The sequence below is a fragment of the Lemur catta genome, chromosome 20 (assembly GCF_020740605.2).
Source record: "Lemur catta isolate mLemCat1 chromosome 20, mLemCat1.pri, whole genome shotgun sequence".
NCBI classification, from domain to species: Eukaryota; Metazoa; Chordata; class Mammalia; order Primates; family Lemuridae; genus Lemur; species Lemur catta.
In genome coordinates this window covers 3582137-3606768 of record NC_059147.1, presented here as the reverse complement: position 1 = coordinate 3606768, position 24632 = coordinate 3582137, and the positions used below count along the sequence as shown (strand labels likewise).

General features: G+C 38.3%; 1 protein-coding gene across 2 annotated transcripts in view; it reads left to right on the top strand.

The window, feature by feature from the left end:
* The window catches only part of ITFG1 (integrin alpha FG-GAP repeat containing 1), a 279045-nt gene that overhangs the window by 60348 nt on the left and 194065 nt on the right, over nt 1–24632 (top strand). For both annotated transcript variants that reach the window (XM_045533358.1, XM_045533359.1), the window contains exon 7: nt 16057–16118. In XM_045533358.1, coding sequence (XP_045389314.1) covers nt 16057–16118 — 62 coding nt within the window. The remainder of the gene's footprint in view (nt 1–16056; nt 16119–24632) is intronic.

The following is a 24632-nucleotide window of genomic DNA, read 5'->3' as shown; positions in this document are numbered from 1 at the left end:
GACTGATACTTCTTATCCATTTCTCCTGCTATATTTTTCTCGTTGCATGACATATTTTACTTATTTATACGTAAAAATAAAGGAGCAAATGTTGCTGCCTGGAAATGCTGTTATATTTCCAGTTAGAACTGTGTCTGGCATATATTAGGCACTTAATAAATATTCTTTCAAAAATGATGAAGGGATGGATGGATATATGTATACATATATGTCCCAATAGTGAAATAATTCCTAGCATATTAATGAATCAGAGGTAACATATCTCAGTTCTAATTCCCACATGAGAGTGTCAGAGTGTAGAGAAAATAATTTCATGATCAAATCCTTCAGCAGTCTAGCAAGGTGCATGCACATGTACATTGCTAATATTTATCCTTATTTTCAAAAGGATCTTCAGAAGCCTTTCACACAGGTCGGTCTTTGATAAACATGTAGTGTGAGCAGAATTACACCTAGTGTTTATACTACTACTTCTGAAAGAATTTGAAGGAACTTTAAGAGCTATATATGCTGTAAAATATGGACAAAAATTAAAACATCTCACAGATGATGTAAAAGACCCAAGCAAGGTATTACTGTTTGACCCAGGGCATTGAATATGACCTAAACATTTAAGCAAATGTAAAACATTTGTACACTAAGTTTTTTTTCTGAATTTCCTGGTAGCTAAGACTAAAAGGAAAGTTAAAGCACCCACATTCATCTACAAAGATATATTTACTTGGAACTCCAGTTTTGTGAAAATATATCATAGCTGTCCATATATAGACTGTCTTCAACAGTAGCATCTTAAAACATTCAGAAACTGCTCAAATGTACACTTTATATAAATGCCTTTTATAATGGTTGACAGCATAATATTAAATTGTAGCTAAGTCAATTGTGGTTACCTTGAGTAACCTAATCTGAGGTTCTCTGGCATCTCCATTTTCCCACCTTGTGCCTCTGCTTGTGGGCTCTTCTTGCACCTGTGTGTGCCCAGTTATTCCTGTGCCTGATGAAACTTTCTCAGTGCCCCAGCTACTAAGAATCTCCACCGACTCAGGATCCTAGGTACTTTATGTGTATCTTCCTTCATGATATTTTTCACTTCTACTTTATATAAAAATTATTTATATACTTGTCTAATCTCATAAACTTGATTCATTTTAAACTATAATATATGCAATATATTGTTATTGTTCTCATATCTGTTAAGAGAACAAATGAACATTAATATCTAGTATCTATTAATACTAGATATTTAGAGTAACACCTTGTAGTATTCAGGCACAATTTTTCTACTAATAAGCATTACTGTTATATACCCTGTTTTCTTTCATCCTGAAGTTATTTCAGTTAATTCAAGGCTATTTACAGCACTCATCTGTCTTTCCTCTGCCTTTGATTTCGCATACAGAAGCCATCTCCAAATAAAGAGCAAAGACTTAAAACCTCACAAACCTTCAACTACTGATGCTCCTTTAGGACTTTTGTCATAGTGACTCTGTTAATGCCAGCCATGCCATGCCTAGGTCTGATTCAGTCCTAATCTTCAGTGATTGCCACCTTTATCTAAATGTGTGTAACTGTCTGACTGGTAAGCGGGATGGATGACCTCCAACCACAGCGAACTGTAAAGGTGTGCTCCCCTGTGTACATCTCTTGCTGCTCTTCTTTCCGTGTGGAAGCGCATGGGCCTGAGACCTGCGTATTTCAAAGAGAGCAGCAGCTGGGCATGCCTCTCACCAAAACTAAAATCTTTGGGTTTGATAGGCACTTTTTATCCAGTCTGATAAGCTCTGCCTTTTGGTTGAATGTTTAATCCATTGGCATGTTACTATCAATGTTATTATTGAGACAGCTGAATTTACGTCTGCCATTTTCCTTTTGTTTTCTATGTGTCATATCTTTTTTGTTCCTCTATTCCTACTTCACTGCTTTCTTTTGCATTTAGTGAATATTTTCTAGTGTAACATCTTAATTTTTTTAATGATCTTTTCACCTTTTTTTTTTTGTTAGTGTTTGTTCTCGGGCTTACCACGTATATCTTAACTCATCAGAATCTAGTTAAGATAGGTACTAACTTAAAACCAATGAGATATGGAAATGTTATTCCTATTTAGTTCTATTCCTTTTACCCCCCCATTGGATTATATAGTACATCTATAAATGTTACATACCCCTACTGTATGGTGTTATAATTACTGTATATAATTTTGTATCTCTTAAAGAAGCTTAGAGAAGAAAGGAAAGCAGCTATATATATACATTGTTTGTTATATAAACTTCTTGGTTACTGTTCCTGGTGCTCTTCATTTACTCCTGTGAATTCAATTTAGCTTCTGGTGTCATTTCCCTGGTCTAATACAGCTCTTCTCCCACTCATCTTCTTAGTGCTGTTATGGGCAAATATATTACATTTCTGTATATTGTGGGCCTAGCAATACAATTATATACATATTGTATACAATTACATTTGTAAATGTCTTAAGAAAACAGAAGAAATATACATTTGTACTATCTTTTATAATTACGTAATTACCTTTACTGTTACACTGTTTTTTCACGTGGATTTGAATTACTGTCTGGGGTCACTTGCTTTCAGCCTGAACAACTTTAGTATTTCTTAAAAGTGGGGGTGTTAGTAATGAATTCTCTCAGTTTCTGAATTATCCAGAAATGTCTTTATTTTACCTTAATTTTTAAAAATTAGTTTTCCTGAATATATGATTCTTGGTTGACAGGTTGGTGGTTTTTTTTTTTGTTTTTTGTTTTTTTTTTTTCCTCTATTACTTGGAGTATGTGATCCCACTGCCTTCTGGCCTCCATTGTTTCTGATGAGAAGTCACCCGTTAAACTTATTAGGACTCCCTTGTACATGATAGTTTTTCTCTTGCTTTTTTCAAGATTTTTCTCTTTTTCTTTAGTTTTTAGCATTTTCACTGTGATTATCTGGGTGTGGATCTCTGCATTCTACTTGGCATTTGTTGAGCTTCTTAGATGTGTAGATTGATGCTTTCATCTAATTTGGGAAGTTCTTAACCATTATTTCTTCAAAGATTTTTTCTTTTTTTCTTTCTCTCTCCTCCTGTAGAACTATATGTGTGTGTGTGTGTGTGTGTGTGTGTGTGTATGTGTGTGTGTGTGTGTATCTTGGTGTACTTAATGGTGTCCCACATTTCTCTGAGGCTCTGTTCATTTTTCTTCATTCTTTTTTTCTATTTTTCAGATTGTATCAACTCTATTGATTATTATGAAGTTTGCAAACTCTTCTGCCTGTTCAAATCTAATGTTGAGCTTCTCTAATGAATTCTTTATTTCAGCATTTTTACTTTCAAGTCTATAATTTCTATTTTTTAAAATCATTTCTGTCTTTATACTGGTATTCTCTATTTGAATAACATAGTTTCCTTTAATTTTTTTAAACATATTTATGATGTCTACTTTGAAGTTTTTGTCTATTAAGTCTGTCATCCATCTTGTCCCTCCCACAGCTGTTTGTATTGCTAGGTGTTTGGTTTTCTGTTTTCTTGTATAGGGACCATATTTCGTGGCTCTTTACATGTCTTACAATTTTTTGTTAAAAATTGAACATTTCACATAATTGGGGCCATCTCACAGAACAGATATGCATACTTCCCTCTCCAAAATTTGGTTCAGAAGTTGAGACTGATAATGATCCCACACATATACCAAGAGGGGGTGGAAAGGTTTATTAATCACAGAATGAGGTTTTCTGGGAATGGTAGAGCAGGCTTTCCAAGCTGATCTGAAAATGGTTTGAGAGAGCAAGAAAAGGAGGCAAGACTAGCATTGAGGGTTTTTGGTGTGTTTTGGGAGTGGGGCCTGGGTGAGGTTCCTGTGCCTGGGTGGGGATCATGTGGTGTGAACTTCCTGCCAGCATCAAATGAAGTTGCCTGCAGGCTTTCCTATCAGATTTCCTAGATGTGGGGCACAAGGGGAAGAGGGAGGGGTAAAATTTAAAACTGTCAACAGTTAAATATCAAAAAATGGAGCCAGATTCTTCATTACAATAGTATATCGTAGCAACTCTGGAAACTGCCCCACCCTTCAAAGCTTATTATTGTTATTTGCTTGTTTATTTCTTTAGGGAACAGCTGAATATTTAGTGATGTAGTGTGAAGCCTTTGATGTTGCTCCTGAGAGGCTACAGCTTTGGAGATGTGCCCAATCATCCTGGGATGACAGTGGTTTTAGCAGGGCTCATTGTCTCTTTCCCAGGTCACACTCAGCTATTAGGCTCCACAAATTGCCAGCTGATTGCTCTGTTTTTGCAATACCTTAGGGATATAAATTCTTCCATGATCTGATACAAAGTTTGGACCCCTTTGCAGATTAGTTTTTTAGGTCAGTGTTGTAGGTTTGTTCAGACCTCAGGAAAGTTCTTTGTATTAATAGTTCCTCTTTCCCTGGTTCTCTCTGGTAAGCTCGCTGGGCTATGGCTTCCATTTTTTCTTTCATGAAGCTGACAGCCTCCTCTTTGTTGCTTTCCATCAAACTTCCGTTTGTTTTGAGCATACCCTTAGGCTTGAACTGCACACTCTGTTTTAAATAAAGTGAGTTCCTTAGGGGAAAGCTTTGTGGCTATGTTATAGTTTACCCTTGCTCCTGGGCAAAATCTCTGAGCCAGGGCTCCCGAGCTAAGAGCCAGGACAATGATGCACTTCTCTCTGAGAGACACCCTGGCTTTGGGAGCTAAGCAGTATGTGGGAGTGGTAGTTTCTGATCTTCTTTGCTTGCCTTTCTAGCATGGAACCAAAGGCCTACAAAAGGGCTGGTGTACAGGTGATTTGGGACCCACTATTTTAAGTGTGCTGCACCTAAGGTAGATCCTTCATCTTATGAGTGGGGGCTGGGTTGGACACTCTCTTGGAATTTTAGCCTCTGCAAAAACTAGCAGGGGGAGATGAGAAAAGCTGATGGCCTGACCCCCAGGAAGATACCATGGCCCTTGACTAGTAGCTGGGGAGACAGGGAGCCCTGTGTTTCTGGCTGCACCTTCCCGGAGCAGAGTTTCCATCACACTGAGCTAGGAGGGGAAAGGAGAGAGCAGATCATAGTTCAGATGTCACAGACTCTCTCTCTTCTTGCCTTGTTTTAGAATACTTCCTTGAATAACTGTGTCTTCATTTGCCTTATGCTCTCAGAACAATTTCCAGGGACTTTTAATAATTTCCCCCCATAATGTTTGTTTTGCTGGGGAGCAGGTCTGCAGAGTTCCTCACACTGTCATTCTAAAAGGGAACTTTTGCAATTGGTAGGCATTTGCTGACCTAAAAGTAGTCCTAATGCCAGATAACAGTGGTTTTGTTTAAGTTTTTGGCCTTGAATTTTATTGTTCACTCTTTCTGATGTGCCTTTTTCAGGAGGAAGTTTTCATGATGGATGTTCCATGGGATTTTTCTGCCTAGTTACAGATTATTCTGTAAATTAAGTATGATCAGTTTACAAAATAGCATTAGAGCATTCCTATCTGGCTTAACAAGCCATTCCTTGTTGTTGGTGTAGTATTGTAATTAAGTCTTCAGTTTTAAATGCTAAAAGTTCCAGTTCTCACATAAGGCCCTTTGACATTAAAAAAGAAAGGTTAAATCTCTTCTGACTGAAGTGAGCACTCTTCACATGACCTATAAATAGCATTCTGCTATTACAACAGGCAGAGACCACTGAGGAAAGAAAGTTAATGAGAAGTTTATTAGTTACTATAAGGTTTACTTTTTGCATTACAGCTGTCTATTTTCCATATCATTAAAGATATGCTTTTAGAGTTAACATTGTTTCTTAAATTATTTCATGTAGCTGCTTGAAAAAATGCTATAATACATTTAATATACATTTAATATACATTTAATTTTCGTGTTTAATCACTGTTATACTTGTTTCTGCTTCAAGAGAAATCTCTTTATAATTTCACATGTGACATTTAGGGACCACCTTAATCAAATGCTATAATGATGAGGAAATTATTAACTTATCAGAATTATCTTTAAATTCAAATTGTGTACAGCTGAAATGCATATAAGAGCAGTTTTGTAATTGTCAAGTGCTGCGGTCCCCAACCCTAGTACCGGTCTGAGGCCTGTTAGAGACGCACTCCTCCCCACCCCCATGGAAAAATTGTCTTCCAGGAAACTTAGGAAACAGGCAGGGGGCGGGGAGGCAGCAGGAGGTGAGTGGTGGGAGAGCAAGCAAAGCTTCATCTGTGTTTACAGCCACTCCCCGTCCCTCCATCACCGCCTGAGCTCTGCATTCCCCCACCCATCTGTGCAAAAATTGTCTTCCATGAAACCGGTCCTGGTGCCAGGAAGTTTGGGGACCACTGGTCGAGTGTATTTAGTGTGTATATTACATTAAAAAGATAAACTTTATTTAATTTTTTTGAAACAACTTAGAGGTCATAAGTATGTTTCATTATTTTAATAGTTGCTTTAACCTGAGGTTCCTTGATAATCTGATTGTTTGATTTTAACTTATTTCATGTATAAAAAACCTTTATAAACTATAAAATGTCATGTGTTGGTAGAATTAGCATTTCACTGATGTGAGGATAATAAAGTCTAAAACTAATTACCAGTGCAAATATCACTTCCTCAATTAAGCCCTCCCCAAATGCATGCATGCAGTGAGTACCACTGCTAACTCTGTTCCCAAAGTCCATGTTCATAATTCTGGCAGAACCGTTAACACAGCCATTAACACATTCCACATCTGTCTCCTCAAAGACAAGGAGCACACTTCATTTGTGTTTATCTGTCTGATACCCAATCAAGTGCCAAGTGCTAGGAGGTACTTAAAGCATGTTTGAATGGGCGGGTGTATATAATGTGAAAACAAATTTAAAGACTGTTTAGTCCAACCACATCATTCTATAGGCAAGGAAATGAAGGCCAGAGAGGTTAATACTTTACTTTTTCAAAGTTATTGGAATTTATTACTTCAAGCATTTTATCACTACACTGCTCTAGATTCAGCAAAAATATTCCTTTCTAGTAAGTATATTTCAGAAATGATGCCTGGAAACCATATAGACAGATTATCTCATTAAGGCCACTGTTATTCTAATCTGCAGAAAGTTCCTCTCTGGTGTGTAAGAGAAGACAGTATACAGATCAAGTTTCTAGACTGGATAAAACATAACTGTCTACATTTAGAGGTTTGCTTTTGAGTGACTATGAGTTTAAATCATTTTAAATAACTTATTTTGTATTTTTAACTATCCTGCCCTTGGATTTCTAAGAGGAATAAACTGCCAAACTCAGGGACCATCTATATTGTGTTTTGCAGTTGTGTCTGATATAGCAGTTATTAGAGAGACCAGCAGCTTCTACTCATAAATTTTAGAGCATTCATCACCTTGATTGAATTGTGCCACTTAAGAAATAAATTACTTTCAGTTTGAATTTTTTTTAAATGTCTAGCCACTATTTTTGTGAGCAAAACTGAGATTTCTTTTCTAGCCCAAACCCCAAGGATAGGAACACATCATATAGTGAAAATTTAGAAATTTGTTACAAATGAAACAACTCAGGAGACAGAAATGCATTACAAAAATGCATTTGTGGAAGTCGTTTAACATCAGCATAAACTGACATACAGTCTTTTCATTTAAAGGAAATAAATACTCAGAAATCCAACTTGCCATATTGCACCTGCCACAAAAATTATAGGATAGTAGTGCTTGTGTAGGCAGCTATTGAGCAATTAGCAGGTGTAACATCCTTATAAATTTGTAAATGATGCAAGGTAGACTTGATAAGAAGGGATCAGGGTTTTGGAAGAAAAGGAACTAAGGGAAGTAGGTGACCTTAATGCATAAACCAAAGGGATATACTTTATTGCCCTAAGAAAAAACATCAGGCCAAGTGCAATTCCAAAATTTGTATTTAAAAAAAAAAATCCCTTCATTCAAGTAAATTTACATAAATGAGAATTGATGGAAAATCAGAAAATCTTACCAATGGTTGATGCCAATTTTATGTTCTCCAGTTTTTTCCATAATTTAGCATTATCCCTGTTGAGTTCTTTATCTTCTGGAACATAGAGGACTTATCTAGAAAGTGGAGGGTCTTATATTGGAACATTCCAAGATTGAAAATCTTAAAACTGCAAAAACTTACCCAAATTCCTGAAGGCCCTGACCTCACAGGAGTAGAGGAAATATATGACTTCACTTGAGATAAACACATACTGCTAGAATTCAAAATATTGCTAAGCCTTTGAAGATCGTTAACTTACCATAATTACCTTGATTACATTTCTCTTAACAATTCAAATACAAGTTATAAAAAATAAATCACCTCTGATAAAAATGTAGTAATTAGAATATATCCATTCCTTGTTTGTTAATAAGCCTCATCAAGTGAAAATTATAACCCCTTAGAAATTCTATGTCAGGGCAGTTAACAGACTCCTCTCATTATTTGCCACTGGCAAACTCATAATTGGAGTTTATTGTTTTTCCTAAGATTTTCATGTTTATATACAATCTGCAATCAATAAATCCAACCTGTTTTTCCCTTTAGAACAAAGATGCTTCCAATCATGATTTGACTAATGAGGGGAAGACAGGGCAGGAGTATGTTTATTGATTACCCAGTATTAGTGACTTTTAGTCTTGTAATAATGTGTGCCTGTATTTCGGAGTTTGGTATCTGAGTCTCTCTATATCTTGTACATACGTTCTTAAGTTAGATATAGTCAAAGCTGTCTGCTAGGGATGGTGAATGTCCATTTGGGGCCCCATGTTTCAGGAAATAAAGGGAAAGGAAATCTAGATAGAAGGTTATGAACTTAAGTACAATTTTAAAATGATTCCTAGAAATTTAGTCTTGTGAGTAGAGACCTATTCAGCAGATTCTTCGTATTATTATATTAAATTAGTGCATCTATACAGACCATTATCTGGCAGAATTACTTGATATAGGAAAATATAGGAAGTAGGGCAGATTCTTAGCAAACTAATATATAACTAAAGCATTAATCTCCATCAGAGTTTCAAACTAGTATCTGTGACCAAAATCAGACATGTTTTTTTCATTTATTTTGGCCCATGCTGTGTTTAAAATATTTTGAGTTAAGTTTCAATGTTTTAAAAGTACGATTTTTGTTATTTTAAAAATCGTATTTCTACAACAATCAGCTGGAGTTAGTTAGTTGCTATCCTCTCTGGTCAGTGATGGACTCCTTTGGTTCATCCAGTTCCCCTACTTCCTACTGTCTCTCTCATCCTGAGACCCTTAGGCAGTTTGTGTATACTGTGTCTTTTTATTATTTGATCATCTTGTTTGTGTTAGGCCCTCTTAACTTATTTAAGACCTCATGCCTCTGGTCTATAGAATGCAATTAAACTGCTATTGCAAAGAGTGTGAGTGGTTGGCATTACCTGGTTTTTCTTAGTGATGTCAGCAGTCATATGGCCTTCCAGTGTACTTTTTTATGAACAAGTGGAATAAAGGTATTTTATTTTATTTTATTTTATTTTATTTTATTTATTTATTTTTTATTTTTTTTGAGACAGAGTCTCGCTTTGTTGCCCGGGCTAGAGTGAGTGCCGTGGTGTCAGCCTCGCTCACAGCACCCTCACACTCCTGGGCTTAAGCGATCCTACTGCCTCAGCCTTCCAAGTAGCTGGGACTACAGGCATGTGCCACCATGCCTGGCTAATTTTTTTTCTATATATATTTTAATTGGCCAGATAATTTCTTTCTATTTTTAGTAGAGACGAGGTATCGCTCTTGCTGGTCTCGAACTCCTGACCTCGAGCGATCCACCCGCCTCGGCCTCCTAGAGTGCTAGGATTACAGGCGTGAGCCACCGCGCCTGGCCTTTAAAGGTATTTTATTTTAAAGATATTTTTATTCTTCCCTGTTACGCTGCCTAAAATAAACTCGATTTTACTATAGAATAGACATAAACATGAGCTTGTCATGTCCTCCTATCTGGAGCATAGAAACAGTACAGGTTTATGACATACTGCTTTAAACAATTCTTTGTAGAAATGCCTGAAGCTTCCAGGAAATAATACAATGTTTTATTAACTATATTTTTCCAAAATCAACCATAATATTCCTCCTTTGTGAATATAGTGACTGTTCTTATCCAAGGAGAATTTCTTCATGCAGTAACGCTGAATAATATTATGAATACTTTAAAAATTTCCACTGGAATATTTTTTTTAAAACCTTGAGACGTCACATTAAAAGGATATAGTGCTAGAAATCACAATTTTTAACGTCTTCCTTTAGACCTGCAGTCCCCAGTCTCCAGGGCTGCAGCCATACCAGTCCATGCTGTACATCAGTGGCCCCCAAAAGCCCCCCGATCCCCTATCCCCCTACCCCCACACCTGGTCTGTAGAAAAATCGTCTTCCATGAAACGTGGGAACCGGGCCGCACAGCAGGAGGTGAGTGGCAGGCGAACAAAGCTTCATCTCTATTTAGAGCTGCTCCCCATGGCTTGTATCACCGCCTGAGCTCCACCTCCCCCACCGCACCCCCAGTCCGTGGGAAAATTGTCTTCCACGAAACTGGTCCCTGGTGGCAAAAAGGTTGGGGACTGCTGCTTTATACCATAGTGTATCAAAAGGGTATCATGTATATCATGCTCACTTTTAATCATTAAGTTTCGTTTGGGTTTTCCTTACATGATTTAGTTCACATAATCAAGCTTCAACTTTAGGTTTCTGAAACTCCTAGGGCTTCCTTTTAATGCCAGCTCTAACTAGAGGGCTCTTCCTTTGAAGGGAAGGCTGTGCTGCACTTGACAAATAGTAAAATGCAGTAGCTTACTCCTTTCAAGCTATGAATGGAGATAATTGAAGCATAAACCATTTAATGTTTTTGTACACCCTTGACTATGTATCTGTAGTTTCTGGGGAAGAAGACACTGCATGTGCATTGAATATTTTCACTGTTTTACTTGTTAGATGAATCTAATGAAAAATGACTTAATTGGGTTTGGGGTTTGTAACTTGAATTTTTCACTAAATCATGATTTAGCCTTTGTTATGCGATATTTCTTCAAGTGAATACCAGTAATGCTAGCTATAATCATGGTGGTTTCTATTAACATTTTTAAAGTTAGTTTTCAAGACAGGAAAGGCAATCCCATATCTAGAATATGTGTTTGTTCCTGTGAAATGAATTGCTGCCACTGCCAAAGTGGAAGGACTCCCATGTAATCACCGTGCCACCAGCTCTTTATTTTGCGCGGTTCTTCAACCCGTTCTCCCTGTACCACCCCTGTCCTCCCAACCTCCCGCTCACACCTAGATCAAGCCCTCACAGCATATGGTCTCCTACGTCCTCTCCTGGCTCCTTCCAGTACGTGTTGACTAGGTCTTGAAGTTAATACCAGGTATAGTCCCCTTTCCCCACATGTCCATCACATTCCTGGCCAGGTTACCCTGTAACTTAACCCCACTTTTTGGCCTAGTGGCCGGGAGGAAAGGAGGGCAGCCCGTGGGAAGGGGCATGTCAGCTAATGAGGGCATAAACTTCTCCTTCATTTTCAAGCAGGAGTGAACACTAGCCTTTAATAATGGGCCGCTTCTGCAGGCTCTGAAGTTGTATGTGAATCTGGGGATTCAAGAGTTTCAGGTTCATCAGTCCAGATGTTCCCATTTCATTGGTCAAGTATTTTCTTTCCTAGCTAGAGCCCTAACCTTAGCATAGCGTACCTGCTTAGATCGAGCATGTAGCCTTCTTGGGAGCTCCTCTACTCTTACTGGCCAAAGTCCTCCTTGCCTCCTGCTACCGTACATGAGAACCTCTTTATATGCTAGCGAAAAGACCCTCTGCCACTCACATTTAGCTTTTAATTTCTGATCAGTCGTGTTCAGCCTTTGTGTCTTTCATGTATTTGCTCAGCTGAGCTTAGCAATAGCCATCTGATTCCCCTGTCCTTAGAGTTAGTGTTTACCCCATATTTCTCAAAAAGCCTGAAATATCACATACCCAGTAGTGCATTCCCTTCTGCTGGAATACTGTCCCAAGACAGCACCAGTAAAGACAGTGCTGTTTGTGGGGCTGTCTGTGCTTGGCTTGTCCCCACTGAAGGAGTCCTTACTGCCAGCTCTGTGACAGGGGATCCAACTCCAAAATCTCATCTTAGTGTCTCCTTTCTCAGATCATTTTTGGTATCAGCTGTTGTTGGTGGAGTTCCCCTAGCAAGCAGACTGTGAGACTGAGATTCACATGCAGGGTGCTTCGTTTTAGGGGGTGTTCTTGTACTTAGTGCTATGGAAGTGGAAGGAAAAGAAGCAGAGTTGGGCTGCACTTTGTTGTCAGTAAAAGCCTCAACTGACCCCTGGGGAGTTCTGAATGTGTAATGGCCCTGCAGAGTTGTCCTGAGTGTGGTGAGCGGGTCTAGCCTTTATACCTCCAAAGTGACCACTTACTGGAGGCAGGCTAGCCCAGAGACAGCTGTGACCTTCCATAAGGTAGCTCTTTTCCAGCCAAAGCTGTTCCAAAGGGCTGACTACTTAGGGCTGTCAACCAGCAGCTGAGGGAGTAAGTCCTTTATTCCTAAAAGGGGATCTGGGTACCATGTCAGTATTCATTATAGTACATTTCCTTTAATTTTATTTTGTGAATTACTCTTACCTATGTGGGAAGATGAGAACTTTATTGCTTTGTTGACTAAAAATTTTTTCTAGCGATTTTTTTGTACTCATTTCCTTCAAAGTCTAAGACATTTCTTCATATTGTATTGTTAATAATAGATGTTCTCTATTTTTATTTCTCCATGTAATGAATCATTTATTCTTGGATGTGAAATGAGATTTTTTAAACCTGTTTTACAAGATACTTTTCATCCCCTCATCTAGCTTTGCTAATTTTCAAAGTTTTAATAAATAGCTAGTGAAAATACAAAAGTAAAATCACCATTGTGTGTTATAGATCTTAAATTTTCTAAATGTGCGGAAAATAATAGGAATCTCATTTGTCACCTTTTCTACAAATATATATATTGAGACTAATACACCACCAATAGAAAACAAATTTTAAATTGTTTTCCAGGAGTGGCGATAGATTTCTGGTAGCCATCTACCACTACCTGCAACTATCCCTGTTTAGCTATATGTGGTAACAGGATAGTTCTTCTAAACACCATGACACTAACTTCCTTATGGAGGCTCTGAGCCTTTGATCCCTTGTTGTAAAGATACCTCCTCGTTTACTCTGTTTTCAAATGGGTTAAGAGTTTCACCAGTTGGATGTTTTCAGTTTGAACAATTCACCTGTGTTATATAACAGGATTGCTCCTTTTCTGGGTGTTACTTCTTTCAGATAGCTCAGAACTTGCACGGACATGCCTCTCTTAGTGATTCTTAGAAGTCTCTGTGGCTATTAATCCCTAATCACTTTCTTATGCTGATTATACACATTTTCAGATAATAGCTTTTAAACATGCTTTTAGTACAGTAGTCACTGTGACCAGTAATACTTATTTTTAATGAAATGTTTTAACATAAACCCTTCATTACCTAAGACTTTCCATTTAAAGATGAAATAGAGTAATTATTTTTAGGCAGTCCAAGCAAATTTGCAAGAACCACAATATACATATAGCATGATGTCCCTTAGTTATCCAACAGTCATTTGAACACATAGTATTTCCATGCTTATAGGAAGCACAGAGATATAAAAATCAATTAGGCATGATTCCTACCCTCAAGAAGCTTTGGAAAGATAGATGTGAAACCGTAATATCATAGTATAATATACTGTAATAGCCACTGTAATAGAGATATCATAGAATAATAATAATGGAGGGAAATCTATACGTAGGGAAAAGGAAGGACCTCAGGAAGGAAGACAACATTTGAGCCAATTTTGAAGAATTAATTCACCAGGTGGCTGTGAAGTGGAAGGGTACTGCAGAGAGAAGGAATGGCATGTTCAGAGACAAAAAGATGTCAAAGCTATTAATAAAAGCTATTGATTACTTTGCTCTGTCTGGACACAACCTTCTTGTGAGGGAGTAACACAAAATGAGCCTGGAAAGGTAGGTTAGGTGGCCTTCACATAACAGATGAGGGGTTTGTCCTACATCCTGGAAGAAAAGGAATGAGATGAAATTTGCACTTTTGTTCTTTAATCATGCTGAGGGCAGTGGGAGATACACGGGAGAATGACAAGGAGGATGGACAGTAGGTGTAATGTATTATCACACAAACCTCAGGTATTGTTTTGTTTGGAATTTTCTTAGATGAGTATGGAAGTAAACACTTCATTGGAAGTGCATGGGCGACTGTAAAAAAAAATCATTTTCATAGAATTCTACAGTTAGTTAAAGAAATCATATTTGTAGACTAAAGCTTTATATCCATAGGGAAAGCATCTTCAGTGTGGTGGAAATATATGCAGAGCTATTTCATACATGGACATGAAAATGATTCCACTTGGAACCAGGAGTTTTTAGTTCAACCAATTATAAAAGTAAACATATTACTTAGCTTTCTGGGGATTCTTTGAAAATCTTTATTATTGTAATTATTACATAAATTAGCTTCATTAAATTTATATGAAACCCTTACAGAAAACACATTAAAATGTGAATGATAGTTTTCTAAACATATTTAATGTGGGGAAGAAAATCTTTTATTTAAAATAGTTATGGTCTTCACATCACTCTGAATAATTTCCATTTCTTAAACCTTAAAAGAGTAATGTTGTTTTAGTATTCCTGAGTCACCTCATTGTTTTAAAACCTTATATATTCACTAAGTAAAATTGCCATTATGCAAACATTATAATAAACACCACTACTAGAATAGATTTGCAGTTTGTCTGGCCTTTGCATTAATAGGATATTTGATTTAAATGTTAACCTATTATTTTTCAAAGAAATTTTATTAAAATTATTGTACTTTCCAATAAAACAAACTTTCTTTAGCTGTAATTTATGAAAACAATTCTTCTGTTACTCAAAATTTGAAACATAATTAGTTGCTCATTTAATGTGAGTGCTAAAAATGTTGGGTGCCAGAATACTGTGATTTAAAATAATGCTGAAACCTGATTATGAAATATAGGTAAGTGTTCCTTCCAGGGTGAGAAAGCAGAATGTGATTATAATCAGAATATCTTTTTTAAAAATATAATGTACTTTGGAATAAAAAAGTATAAAATTAAAAAGTGCTATATATAATTGTTCTTGAAAATAAAGAATGCTTTTGATGGACTAATACCAAGTATGCCCTATAAATACATTTTCCTTAGTTGTACTAATACGAGATCATCTGCTTTGTTTTTTTCTTTTGTTTTTTGTTTTTTGTTTTGTTTTGAGACAGAGTCATACTCTGTCGCCCTGGCTAGAATACAGTGGCATCATCTTAGCTCACTGCAACCCCAACTACTGGGCTGAAACGATCCTCCTGCCCCAGCCTCCAAAGTAGCTGGGACTGTAAGTGTGTGCCACCATGCCCAGCTAATGTTTCCTATTTTTAGTAGAGACAGGGTCTCGCACTTACCCAGGCTGGTCTCAAACTCCTGACCTCAAGTGATCTCCCCTACCTGAGCCTCCCAAAGTGCTAGGATTAGGATTACAGACATGAGCCACCATGTCAGGCCTTTTTTTTTTTTTTTCTTTGAGATAGGGTCTCTCTGTGTCACCCTGGCTAGAGTATAGTGGCATCGTCATAGCTCACTGCAGCCTCAAACTCCTGGGCTCAAGCAATCCTCCTGCGTCAGCCTTCTGAGTAGCTGGGACTACAGGTGCACACCAACATGCCAGGCTAATATTTCTATTTTTTATAGAGATGGGGTCTCTGTCTTGCTCAGGCTGGTCTCAAACTCCTGGCCTCAAGCAATCCTCCTGCCTCAGCCTCCCAAAGTTTAGGATTTCAGGAGTGAACCACCTCACCCAGCTATTTTTTTCCTTTTTTTTCTTTTGTTTATTCAATAGGATCAAACTTGTTGAAATATAATTTAAAATATGTTTAAGCAGAATTGTATTCATGATTATTTCATGTATTGCATTCTTTTCTGTTTTTAAATGTACATGTCAGTATGACTGCAGAACTTACATTGCTATTATTTTCCTTCTAGATTTATTCCTCACGACATTGTCTGCCTCTAGTACCTTCCAGTTTGAGATATGGGAAAATTTGGTAAGAAATCTTTTCTTTGTAGCATTTTTAAATGATGGCTTTCAGTAAAAGCATACTTTTTTAGAAAATAAAATGAAAGTAATGACTTGGTCGGTTGGTTTCAACAATAAATGGAACAACTTTAAGAGGCTTTGGTTGCATTGCTGCATTCAAACTGCTGAATGTTGCTGAAGGAAATGATTCATTCAACATTGGTTCCTCTGCAGGTTTTTAGGCAGGGCTGCCGATTAAAACAATCAGCCTGCCCTAATGCTCATGTTAACAGGACCCCTGCTGAGCTGTCAGCTGTTGAGAGAGGTTACTGCCATTTAATTTGTCAGCATGATGGTTTATGAAGACAGCCCTTTTTAGGACTAATTTTTCCCCTTTGCCTTCAGGCTCATATAAAGAAATAAGAACAACAAACACTAAACTTACTGCCAAGATGACTAGGATTAAGGAATCTTTCCCCGTATGGGTTTTTGTGGGGTTTTTTTATTGTAAGTAGACAACTCCCAAATTGATGTCATGATTTTATTTTGTTTTTAGCTTTATGTGGGCTGTATGAAACATTGATTAATGGATAATAAACCACCTGAAATCTTAAAGTTGAATTCCAGGCTGCATAGTAGAAGATAGGATTTGAGACCAGGCAAAACTGGCCAATTCAGTGACATTCATCAAGTGTTGGTCAAGTATTAAACCTCACTTTCCTCTTATAGAAAATGGGTGTAAGAGTCTCTGCTTAACAGAATGTTTGTGAACAAACACATGGGAGGGGGACAGAGGGGATGGGTAAAGTCACACCTAACGGGTTCAATGCACAGTATCTGGGGAATAGGCACGCTTTTAACCTTGACAAAAGCAATTTATGTAACCAAAATGTTTGTACCCCTGTAATATTCTGAAATTTAAAAAAAAGAATGTGGGCCGGGCGCAGTGGCTCACGCCTGTAATCCTAGCACTCTGGGAGGCCGAGGCGGGTGGATTGCTCGAGGTCAGGAGTTCAAGACCAGCCTGAGCAACAGCGAGACCCCCGTCTCTACTAAAAATAGAAAGAAATTATTTGGCCAACTAAAAATATATATGGAAAAAAATTAGCCGGGCATGGTGGCGCATGCCTGTAGTCCCAGCTACTCGGGAGGCTGAGGCAGTAGGATCACTTGAGCCCAGGAGTTTGAGGTTGCTGTAAGCTAGGCTGACGCCACGGCACTCACTCTAGCCAGGCAACAGAGCAAGACTCTGTCTCAAAAAAAAAAAAAAAGAATGTGAAGATTAAGTGAAACAATGTGTGTAAAGTACCTGGCACATGCTAGATACTTACTAGATTTTAATTTTAGATCTGTTGATTTACCATCTATTTACTTCTGATTATCTTTTATTCAATCCAAATTAAACCCATAAACTTTTATAAATTTTATTAAAATACTGATGAAAAATAGCAGATTTTAAAAATCTAAAGCACAAACTTGTGGAAGGAGATTCATTAGCAGCCATCTCTTATAGCATGGTCAATGATGTTAGTCATGACTCAGCTATCTTCGTGGAAGGAAACTAAGACATGGGAGTAGCTTTGTTTAGACAAGATCACAGCTTCTTACTACTTCTGAGTTAAGCAGTCTGATCCTTTTTTGGTTTTTTGAACCAAAAAAGACTTTGTTTAATGTATTACTTTTTTTAAAAAAAGTAATTATATTTGATTTTCTGATGATAGAAATATGGATTTGGGGGGGCTTTTTGGGAGGGGGTTGTTGTTCTTGAGACAGGGTCTCACTCTTTTGCCCGGGCTAGGGTGCAGTGGCATGATCATAGTTCATTGCAACCGCAAACTCCTGGGCTCAAGTGATCCTCCTTGCTCAGCCTCCCAAGCAGCTAGGACTACAGGTATGCACTGCCACGCCCAGCTAATTTTTCATTTTTTGTAGCCACGGGGTCTAGCTGTGTTGCCTAGGCTGGCCTTAAACTCCTGGCCTCAAGCGATCCTCCCGCTTTAGCCTCCCAAAATGCTAGGATTACAGGCATGAGCCACCACACCTGGTTATTTGTTATATTCTTTATGACTTTCATGCATTAAGTCTCCCCCTGTTGGAGGATATTTGCAGACTGCCTTGCATTCCTACTTGAAGTCTGAAGGTATTAGAAAATGAGAGATATATTTGATTAATTTGTTTCTCGAGGTGGGGGACCTGGCAGGGAAGCTGCATTACAAATAATAGAATCTATATAGAATATTATAAAACATGGTTAAGTGTGTGATGTCCTCTCAGCCTAGGCTGATTTAAAGGTAATAAAGTGAAGCAACTTCATAGGAGAAAAGTCTTCATGAAGAGAATGGATTTGATTAGGATCTTTTTTCTTTTATTGTTTTCATTAAAAAAAATTAATAAATTATCTATTGTACCCTTTTTGGTACCAGGGACCGGTTTCATGGAAGGCAATTTTTCCACAGACCGGTGGGTGGGGGAGTGTGGGCAGGGGATGGTTTCTGGATGATTCAAGCACATTACATTTATTGTGCAGTCAAACCTCACTGCTAATGATAATCTGTATTTCAGCTGCTCCCCAGGGCTAGCATCACCACCTCGGCTCCACTTCAGCTCATCAGGCATTAGATTCTCATGAGGAGCCACAACCTAGATCCCTGGCACCTGCAGTTTACAGTAGGGTACAGTTTATAGTAGGGTTCTCGCTCCTGTGAGAAGCTAATGCCGCTGCTGACCTGACAGGAGGCAGAGCTCAGGCGGTGATGCACGGGATGGGGAGCCGCTGTGAGTACAGATGCAGCTTCACTTGCTCTCCTGCCACTCACCTCCCGCTGTGCCGCCAGCTTCCCAGCAGGCTATGGGCCAGTAATGGTCTACAGCCGGGCAGTTAGGGACTGCAGGTCTGTTGGACAGTAGGGACTAAGGGGTGTTCTTGCAATAAAGTAGATAGGTCAGTGAGTCACTGTTAATGAAAAAATTATTCAAACACTTGTTAAGGATGACAAGGCAGATTTTGTTCAAGGGTACTGCTACGATGAGTTTTTGCAATAGGGGAGAGATTGGGCTCAGCTCCAAATACAAGGAAAATTGGGACTTTTTAGCCAAGGAGCAGTGTGGTAGTCAGTGGACAGGAAATTACTAAAAGGGTATAGTCATGATTGATCTTAGTGAAGCAGAGGTCTCAGAGGAGCCTAAGGAAAGTTTGGTCAAAGATATAATCTTTGTCAGGACCCATGTTAACAGTAAGTTAGTCATTAGCACAAATTAAGGAAATATAGATTCAAAGGTAATTAGCACTCCAGCCTGGGCAACAGAGCAAAACCCTGTCTCAAGAAAAAAACAAATTTTAACTATTGCAGATAAAGTGTGGCTTTCATAAAGTGGATGATCATTTTCATTTAGAGATTGGGCAGACACTTTGCAGTAACATACTAATTAACCAAAAAGAACTCAAAACCTATAAAACTATATTAGCTAGTGGAAGAATAAGAGCTGCAACAAACCTTTTTAGAGTATCAGTTATGTGCACAGCCGCATGGTAGTTCTCCGGGAAATACAGAAGTGAGCAGAGCTTGGAGGCCAGGAGGGCTACGACGGGCATGTGGGTGACTCTGGCTGGCACGATGAGAGATGCAAACCTCAGGCTACAGGAGTTAAAAGGCAGAGCAGTTACATCTGTCCATTTGCAGGATCATCAATGAAGGCTTCAAGAAAGTTACCACTTTTGAAATGAATAGTATGGATGAGCAGGATTTTAGTGACTGGAAGTGAGAAAGAAAGGGAAAGACGCAGGCAAGGACGAGCACAGGAAACAGGGGACACGTTGAGACAGTAGAAGGTGGCTGGTTTAGACCAGAACATGAAATGGATATTGGAATGTAAGATTAGAAAAATTAGTTTAGACAAGATCAACAAAGACCTTGACTTCTCAACCAAGTAATTTAATCTTTTAAAAATCTACTGAAAAGCTATTAAGTGTTTTAGGACTGAGAGTAAGATGAATAGAGATTTCATTATTGCAGTTAATCTAGCTGCTGTTTATCAGATAGGTTGGGTGGAAAATCTGGAGGTGGGGAGATAAGTTAGGTAGAATTTACAATAACCTGGGAAAGAGGTGAATGATTAAAGAAGTAAAATGTTGGGAATGGACAAGAAGGACTAGATAGGATAAAACAAGATGACCATTAACACTGTGCTAACTTGTGTTTTATTCTGGTGTCCAATAAAAGAAATAGAAAAGACAAAAGAAATACCTAATTTTAGGCAGGAAAAAAAATTATTTTAAAATAGAGGCATGCAAAGGGAAGTAGTTGGAAACATAGAAGAGAATAGATAAGTGTTATGAAGAAAAAGAGTTAAGAATGACAAAACCAGACCCTTGGACACCCTTTCTGTCAGAATTTTTCAACTGTGGTGCTGTCGCCACTTTGGGCAAGATGATTGTTTCTGTGGAGAGCTGTCCTGTGCATTGTAGCTGTTTAGCAGTATCCCTGGCCTTTACTCACCAGATGCTAGTGACCACCCCTCAATTGTGACTATCAAAAATGTCTCTAGACATTGCCAGATGTTCCCTAGGGGATAAATTATCCCGTTTGAGAAACGCAGCTTTACGTGAATAAAGATATGGGCATATAATAGTCATTATATATTGTTTCCTGATCGTTTTTTAATGTTACAAATATGACAGTTTTAACATTCAATGTTAAGACTTGCAGGCTGAAGCATGGACAATCATCCATAATAAACTACTTGCCACAACATGGCACTGTGGTTGGACTTCAAGCAGAAAAGGGCAGGTTTCCCCGGTCAGTGGCGGCAGGTTAGCTGCTTCAGCGGTGGTGGTAGTTGTGCTAGCAGAATTATAATAGTAGCATCACTACCAGTGTCTCTACTACTAATAATAAGTAATGTTCGCTACATGCATACTGTGTGCTAGGCACTGTACTTAGCACATTGTAGAGATTATCTCATTAATCCTCACAAAAACCTTGTGCAAACACATTTTAGAGATGATTCAGTTGATGTTCAGAGAAGAACTAACTTATTCAGGCCTCAAGGCTAGCAAAAAGTAGAGCTGAGAGTTGAACTAGGAAATCTGCTTATAAAACTTCTACCCTTAAGTCAGTGAGGTCATTCGTTGCACAGTAATTCCAGAAACCAAGTAGAAAAAGAATAGGTGAAGACACAGCTGCAGCAGAATCTCTGTTAGTTGGTCCAGTTTTGGATTGTAGGGAAGCAGTGACCAGGGCCCTTGGCCCCTATAAAGGTTCACTGAAAAATCACTGACATGAGGCCGATTGATGAATAGGAGGAAAGGGCATACAAATTTATTTAACATGTGTACACAGGAGCCTTCAGAATGAAAACTCAACCTCCTAGTGAAGTACAGAAGTTTATAAAGAATGGGAACTTGGATCGTGGCAAAACAGGTTTAGTGGCAAGATAGGTTATGGGAAGAAGAAAGGAAGAGGCTTGGCTAGCAAAGGTGGTCTTGCTATGTAAATGCAACCTTATAGGTAGCAGCCCTTAGAGAGCACTGATGGTAATTGCTTCTTTGCAGACCTTTAAAGATATCAGACTCTCAGTTAATCTTTCCTAGATCAGATAAGGAAAGACCTGGCTGCATTAATGGAGATGCTCTATGTATGCAAATTTTTCCCCACAAAAGATAGATTTGCAGCTTTACTTCTAGCTGCTGGACCTGTGGTAGCCATCTCAAAATATGTCAAAGAAATATATTTTGGAGCAAAGTATTCTGATTTCCTTCAATACTGCTGAAGGTTGACTAAGTTAACAATAATACATAGTTTCAAATAACTAGAAGGGGGATATTGAATGTTCTCATGTGGGGGAAAAGGAAAACTTCCCTTCACCCCTGAAAGTTTCACTGAAAGAGCAACTCACAATAAGGCAGAGTAATAAGAGAAAGAGAATGCAAAAATGTATTTACCATGCACATGAGGAGAATCACAGAGTGATTACCCAGTATCCCTATGGGGTCCAGAAATTTACATACTCTCATTTTAGACCAAAAGGGGAGATGAGGAATATAAGTAATTCTGTTGAGTGTCAATAAATAATGACTAGAGAGGATAAATAGAGACTTGGGATAATGAATGGGTGGGGGAAACAAATTTGTAAATGATTCTTTTTGGAAATTAAATTAACCTGAGAGACTGGTATTATCTTTAATATGAGTTGGGCTAGGTCTAGTTGCATTCTTGATCTTCTTTCCAGCAATATATTGGGATAACAGGGAGGGTAAGGAAAGAAAATTGTTCTTTTCAGTGGGTCTGGTTTTTATGAAGATAGATGGAAAGCCCTTTCTAACACCTGTTGATCTCTAAGGGCCTTTAATTCAAAATACTTTTTATGCCAAGGAGTCATATTTTGGGGTGAAATTTCCTTAGCTCCTTCATTCAACACAAAGAAATGATAAATGTTTGAGATAATGGATGTGCTAATTACTCTGATCTGATCACCATACATTATATGTATGGAAACATCAGTATGTGCCCCACAAATATGTATAACTATTCTTTGTCAATTTTTAAAAAAGTGCAGTATGAAAAAAGTATTATTTATTCCATAGCAAAAAATAATATATAAGGAGAATATAAATATGTAAATATTAAGTATTCCAATCCAAAAAAAGTGTGGGGGTCAGGCCGTGGCGTGGATGGGTCCAAAATAGAAGCCTATGCAAAAAGTATTAATACTTGCAGATCATAAGCACAGGACTGCCATTATGAAAATCCCTTAGGGGTGCCTGTTATATTACATTTTACAGAACACTTTCTTTTATATCATTCCATTTGATCCTCTCTAGAACCCTGCAGGTAGGCAATACATTTAACTCCTTCTGACAACTGAGACTGAAACCCAGAACGGTAGACGGATGTCCCAAAGTGATGTTGCCGCCCAACCAGGTTCATTTGCCCGCTGCCCAATACGTGGAGACCAGCAGGGTTTACCATAGAGAAAGAGTTTATTCTGCATAGTGCTGAGATTGGGAGACAGGAGAAATTTCTCAAATCTGCCTCCCCCAGAATTTGGGAGACGGGTTTTTAAAAACAGTTTGTCATAGACAGTTGAGTCTGCTAATTGGCTGGCATGGGGTGGAACCATAGGGTTGTAGAAATTGTTTTCTTTGCTGGTCAGGTTCCTGGGTGGGGGTCACAAAGCCAGTTGAGCCAGTTCCTTGGTATAGGCCACTTGCCTGGGTGCGTCGGCCGTTCCACTGGATTGTGGGACCTGGACAATATCTCAGAAACTACCCCTAGGTTTCAAAAGGGTGGTGTTATCTATGGAGAAAGCTAAGAATCTTTAGGACCACCAGCTGTGCGGCTCCAGAGTGGCAATCAGAGAAGCAAATGGGGACAGTGGCTGATTATTACCATTATTTTTAGCTGGGCCTTTACCACAGTTCTCGCCTTCCACCCCTTTATCAATTTGTAAAGGTGGTTGCAGTGACACAGCTTATCAATGAAACAATGGAACCCATGTGTTAACAGGAAAAAAACCCAAACTCTATAAAATAATTTAAAGAGGTTTATTCTGAGCCAAATGTGTGTGATCAGAGCATATGGGCCTCAAGAGGTGCTGAGAAAATGTGCCAGCAACAGCTGGGTCACAGTTCCATTTTATACATTCATGCAGACAGGAATGACACCTAGGATCTTACGTCAGTATGTGGAGGGCATACATTGGTTTGGCCTGAAAAGGTGGGACATCTCAAGGGGGAAGCGGGGGGAGGGGACACTGCATGTTACAGGTGCGTTTAAAGATTCTTTGATTTGTAACTGGTTAAAGAAATGAAGCTTTGTCTTAAGGGCTTGAAATGTTTTAACTTAAAATAAGGATATCTGTTAATCAAAGACAAACCAGGGGACATTTATGGAAACTCTAGCAATCTGTTAAGTAAATTGATGGCCTGCAGGTGTGATGCAAGCTTTGCCTTGCATAGCCTTAGGTCTGTTAATGATTTCATATCTTATTGTTACAAAGACTATCTCCAAAAGGGGGGCGGACATGATAGGGTATGGCTGACTTCCCTTCTCATGGCTGGCAACTCTGCTGTAGGGTTTTTCTGGGGTCGCTTGGCCAAGAAGGGGTCCATTCAGTTAGCTGGAATGCTTACGATTTTATTTTAGTTCATACATGTCATCTGACTCCAAGTCTGGGACTCTTTCCACCAGACCATTCTCTCAGTATATGTTCAGAATGAAAAAGAGTATTGATAACATGTTTGTCTTCCTACATTAATAGCTGCATAGCAGCTTCATCTTTGAAATTAAGCAAGTCATGCTCTACTTTAATATGTGTTATCTAATGAGAATAAAAACATATTTGGTGTAGTTTATTACATCATTTTCATCAAATACTAAATATGTAAGTGACATTAATCTGAATGGAAATTATGTTATAGAGGTTTGTATGGCCAAGCAAAGAAAAGAACAAGTAATGATAATGATGGGAAATTTTTCTAGCTAAAGTATTGTCTTTTCCCCCAACGATTCATAGGTATGTATTCTGCATGCTTTCACTATGG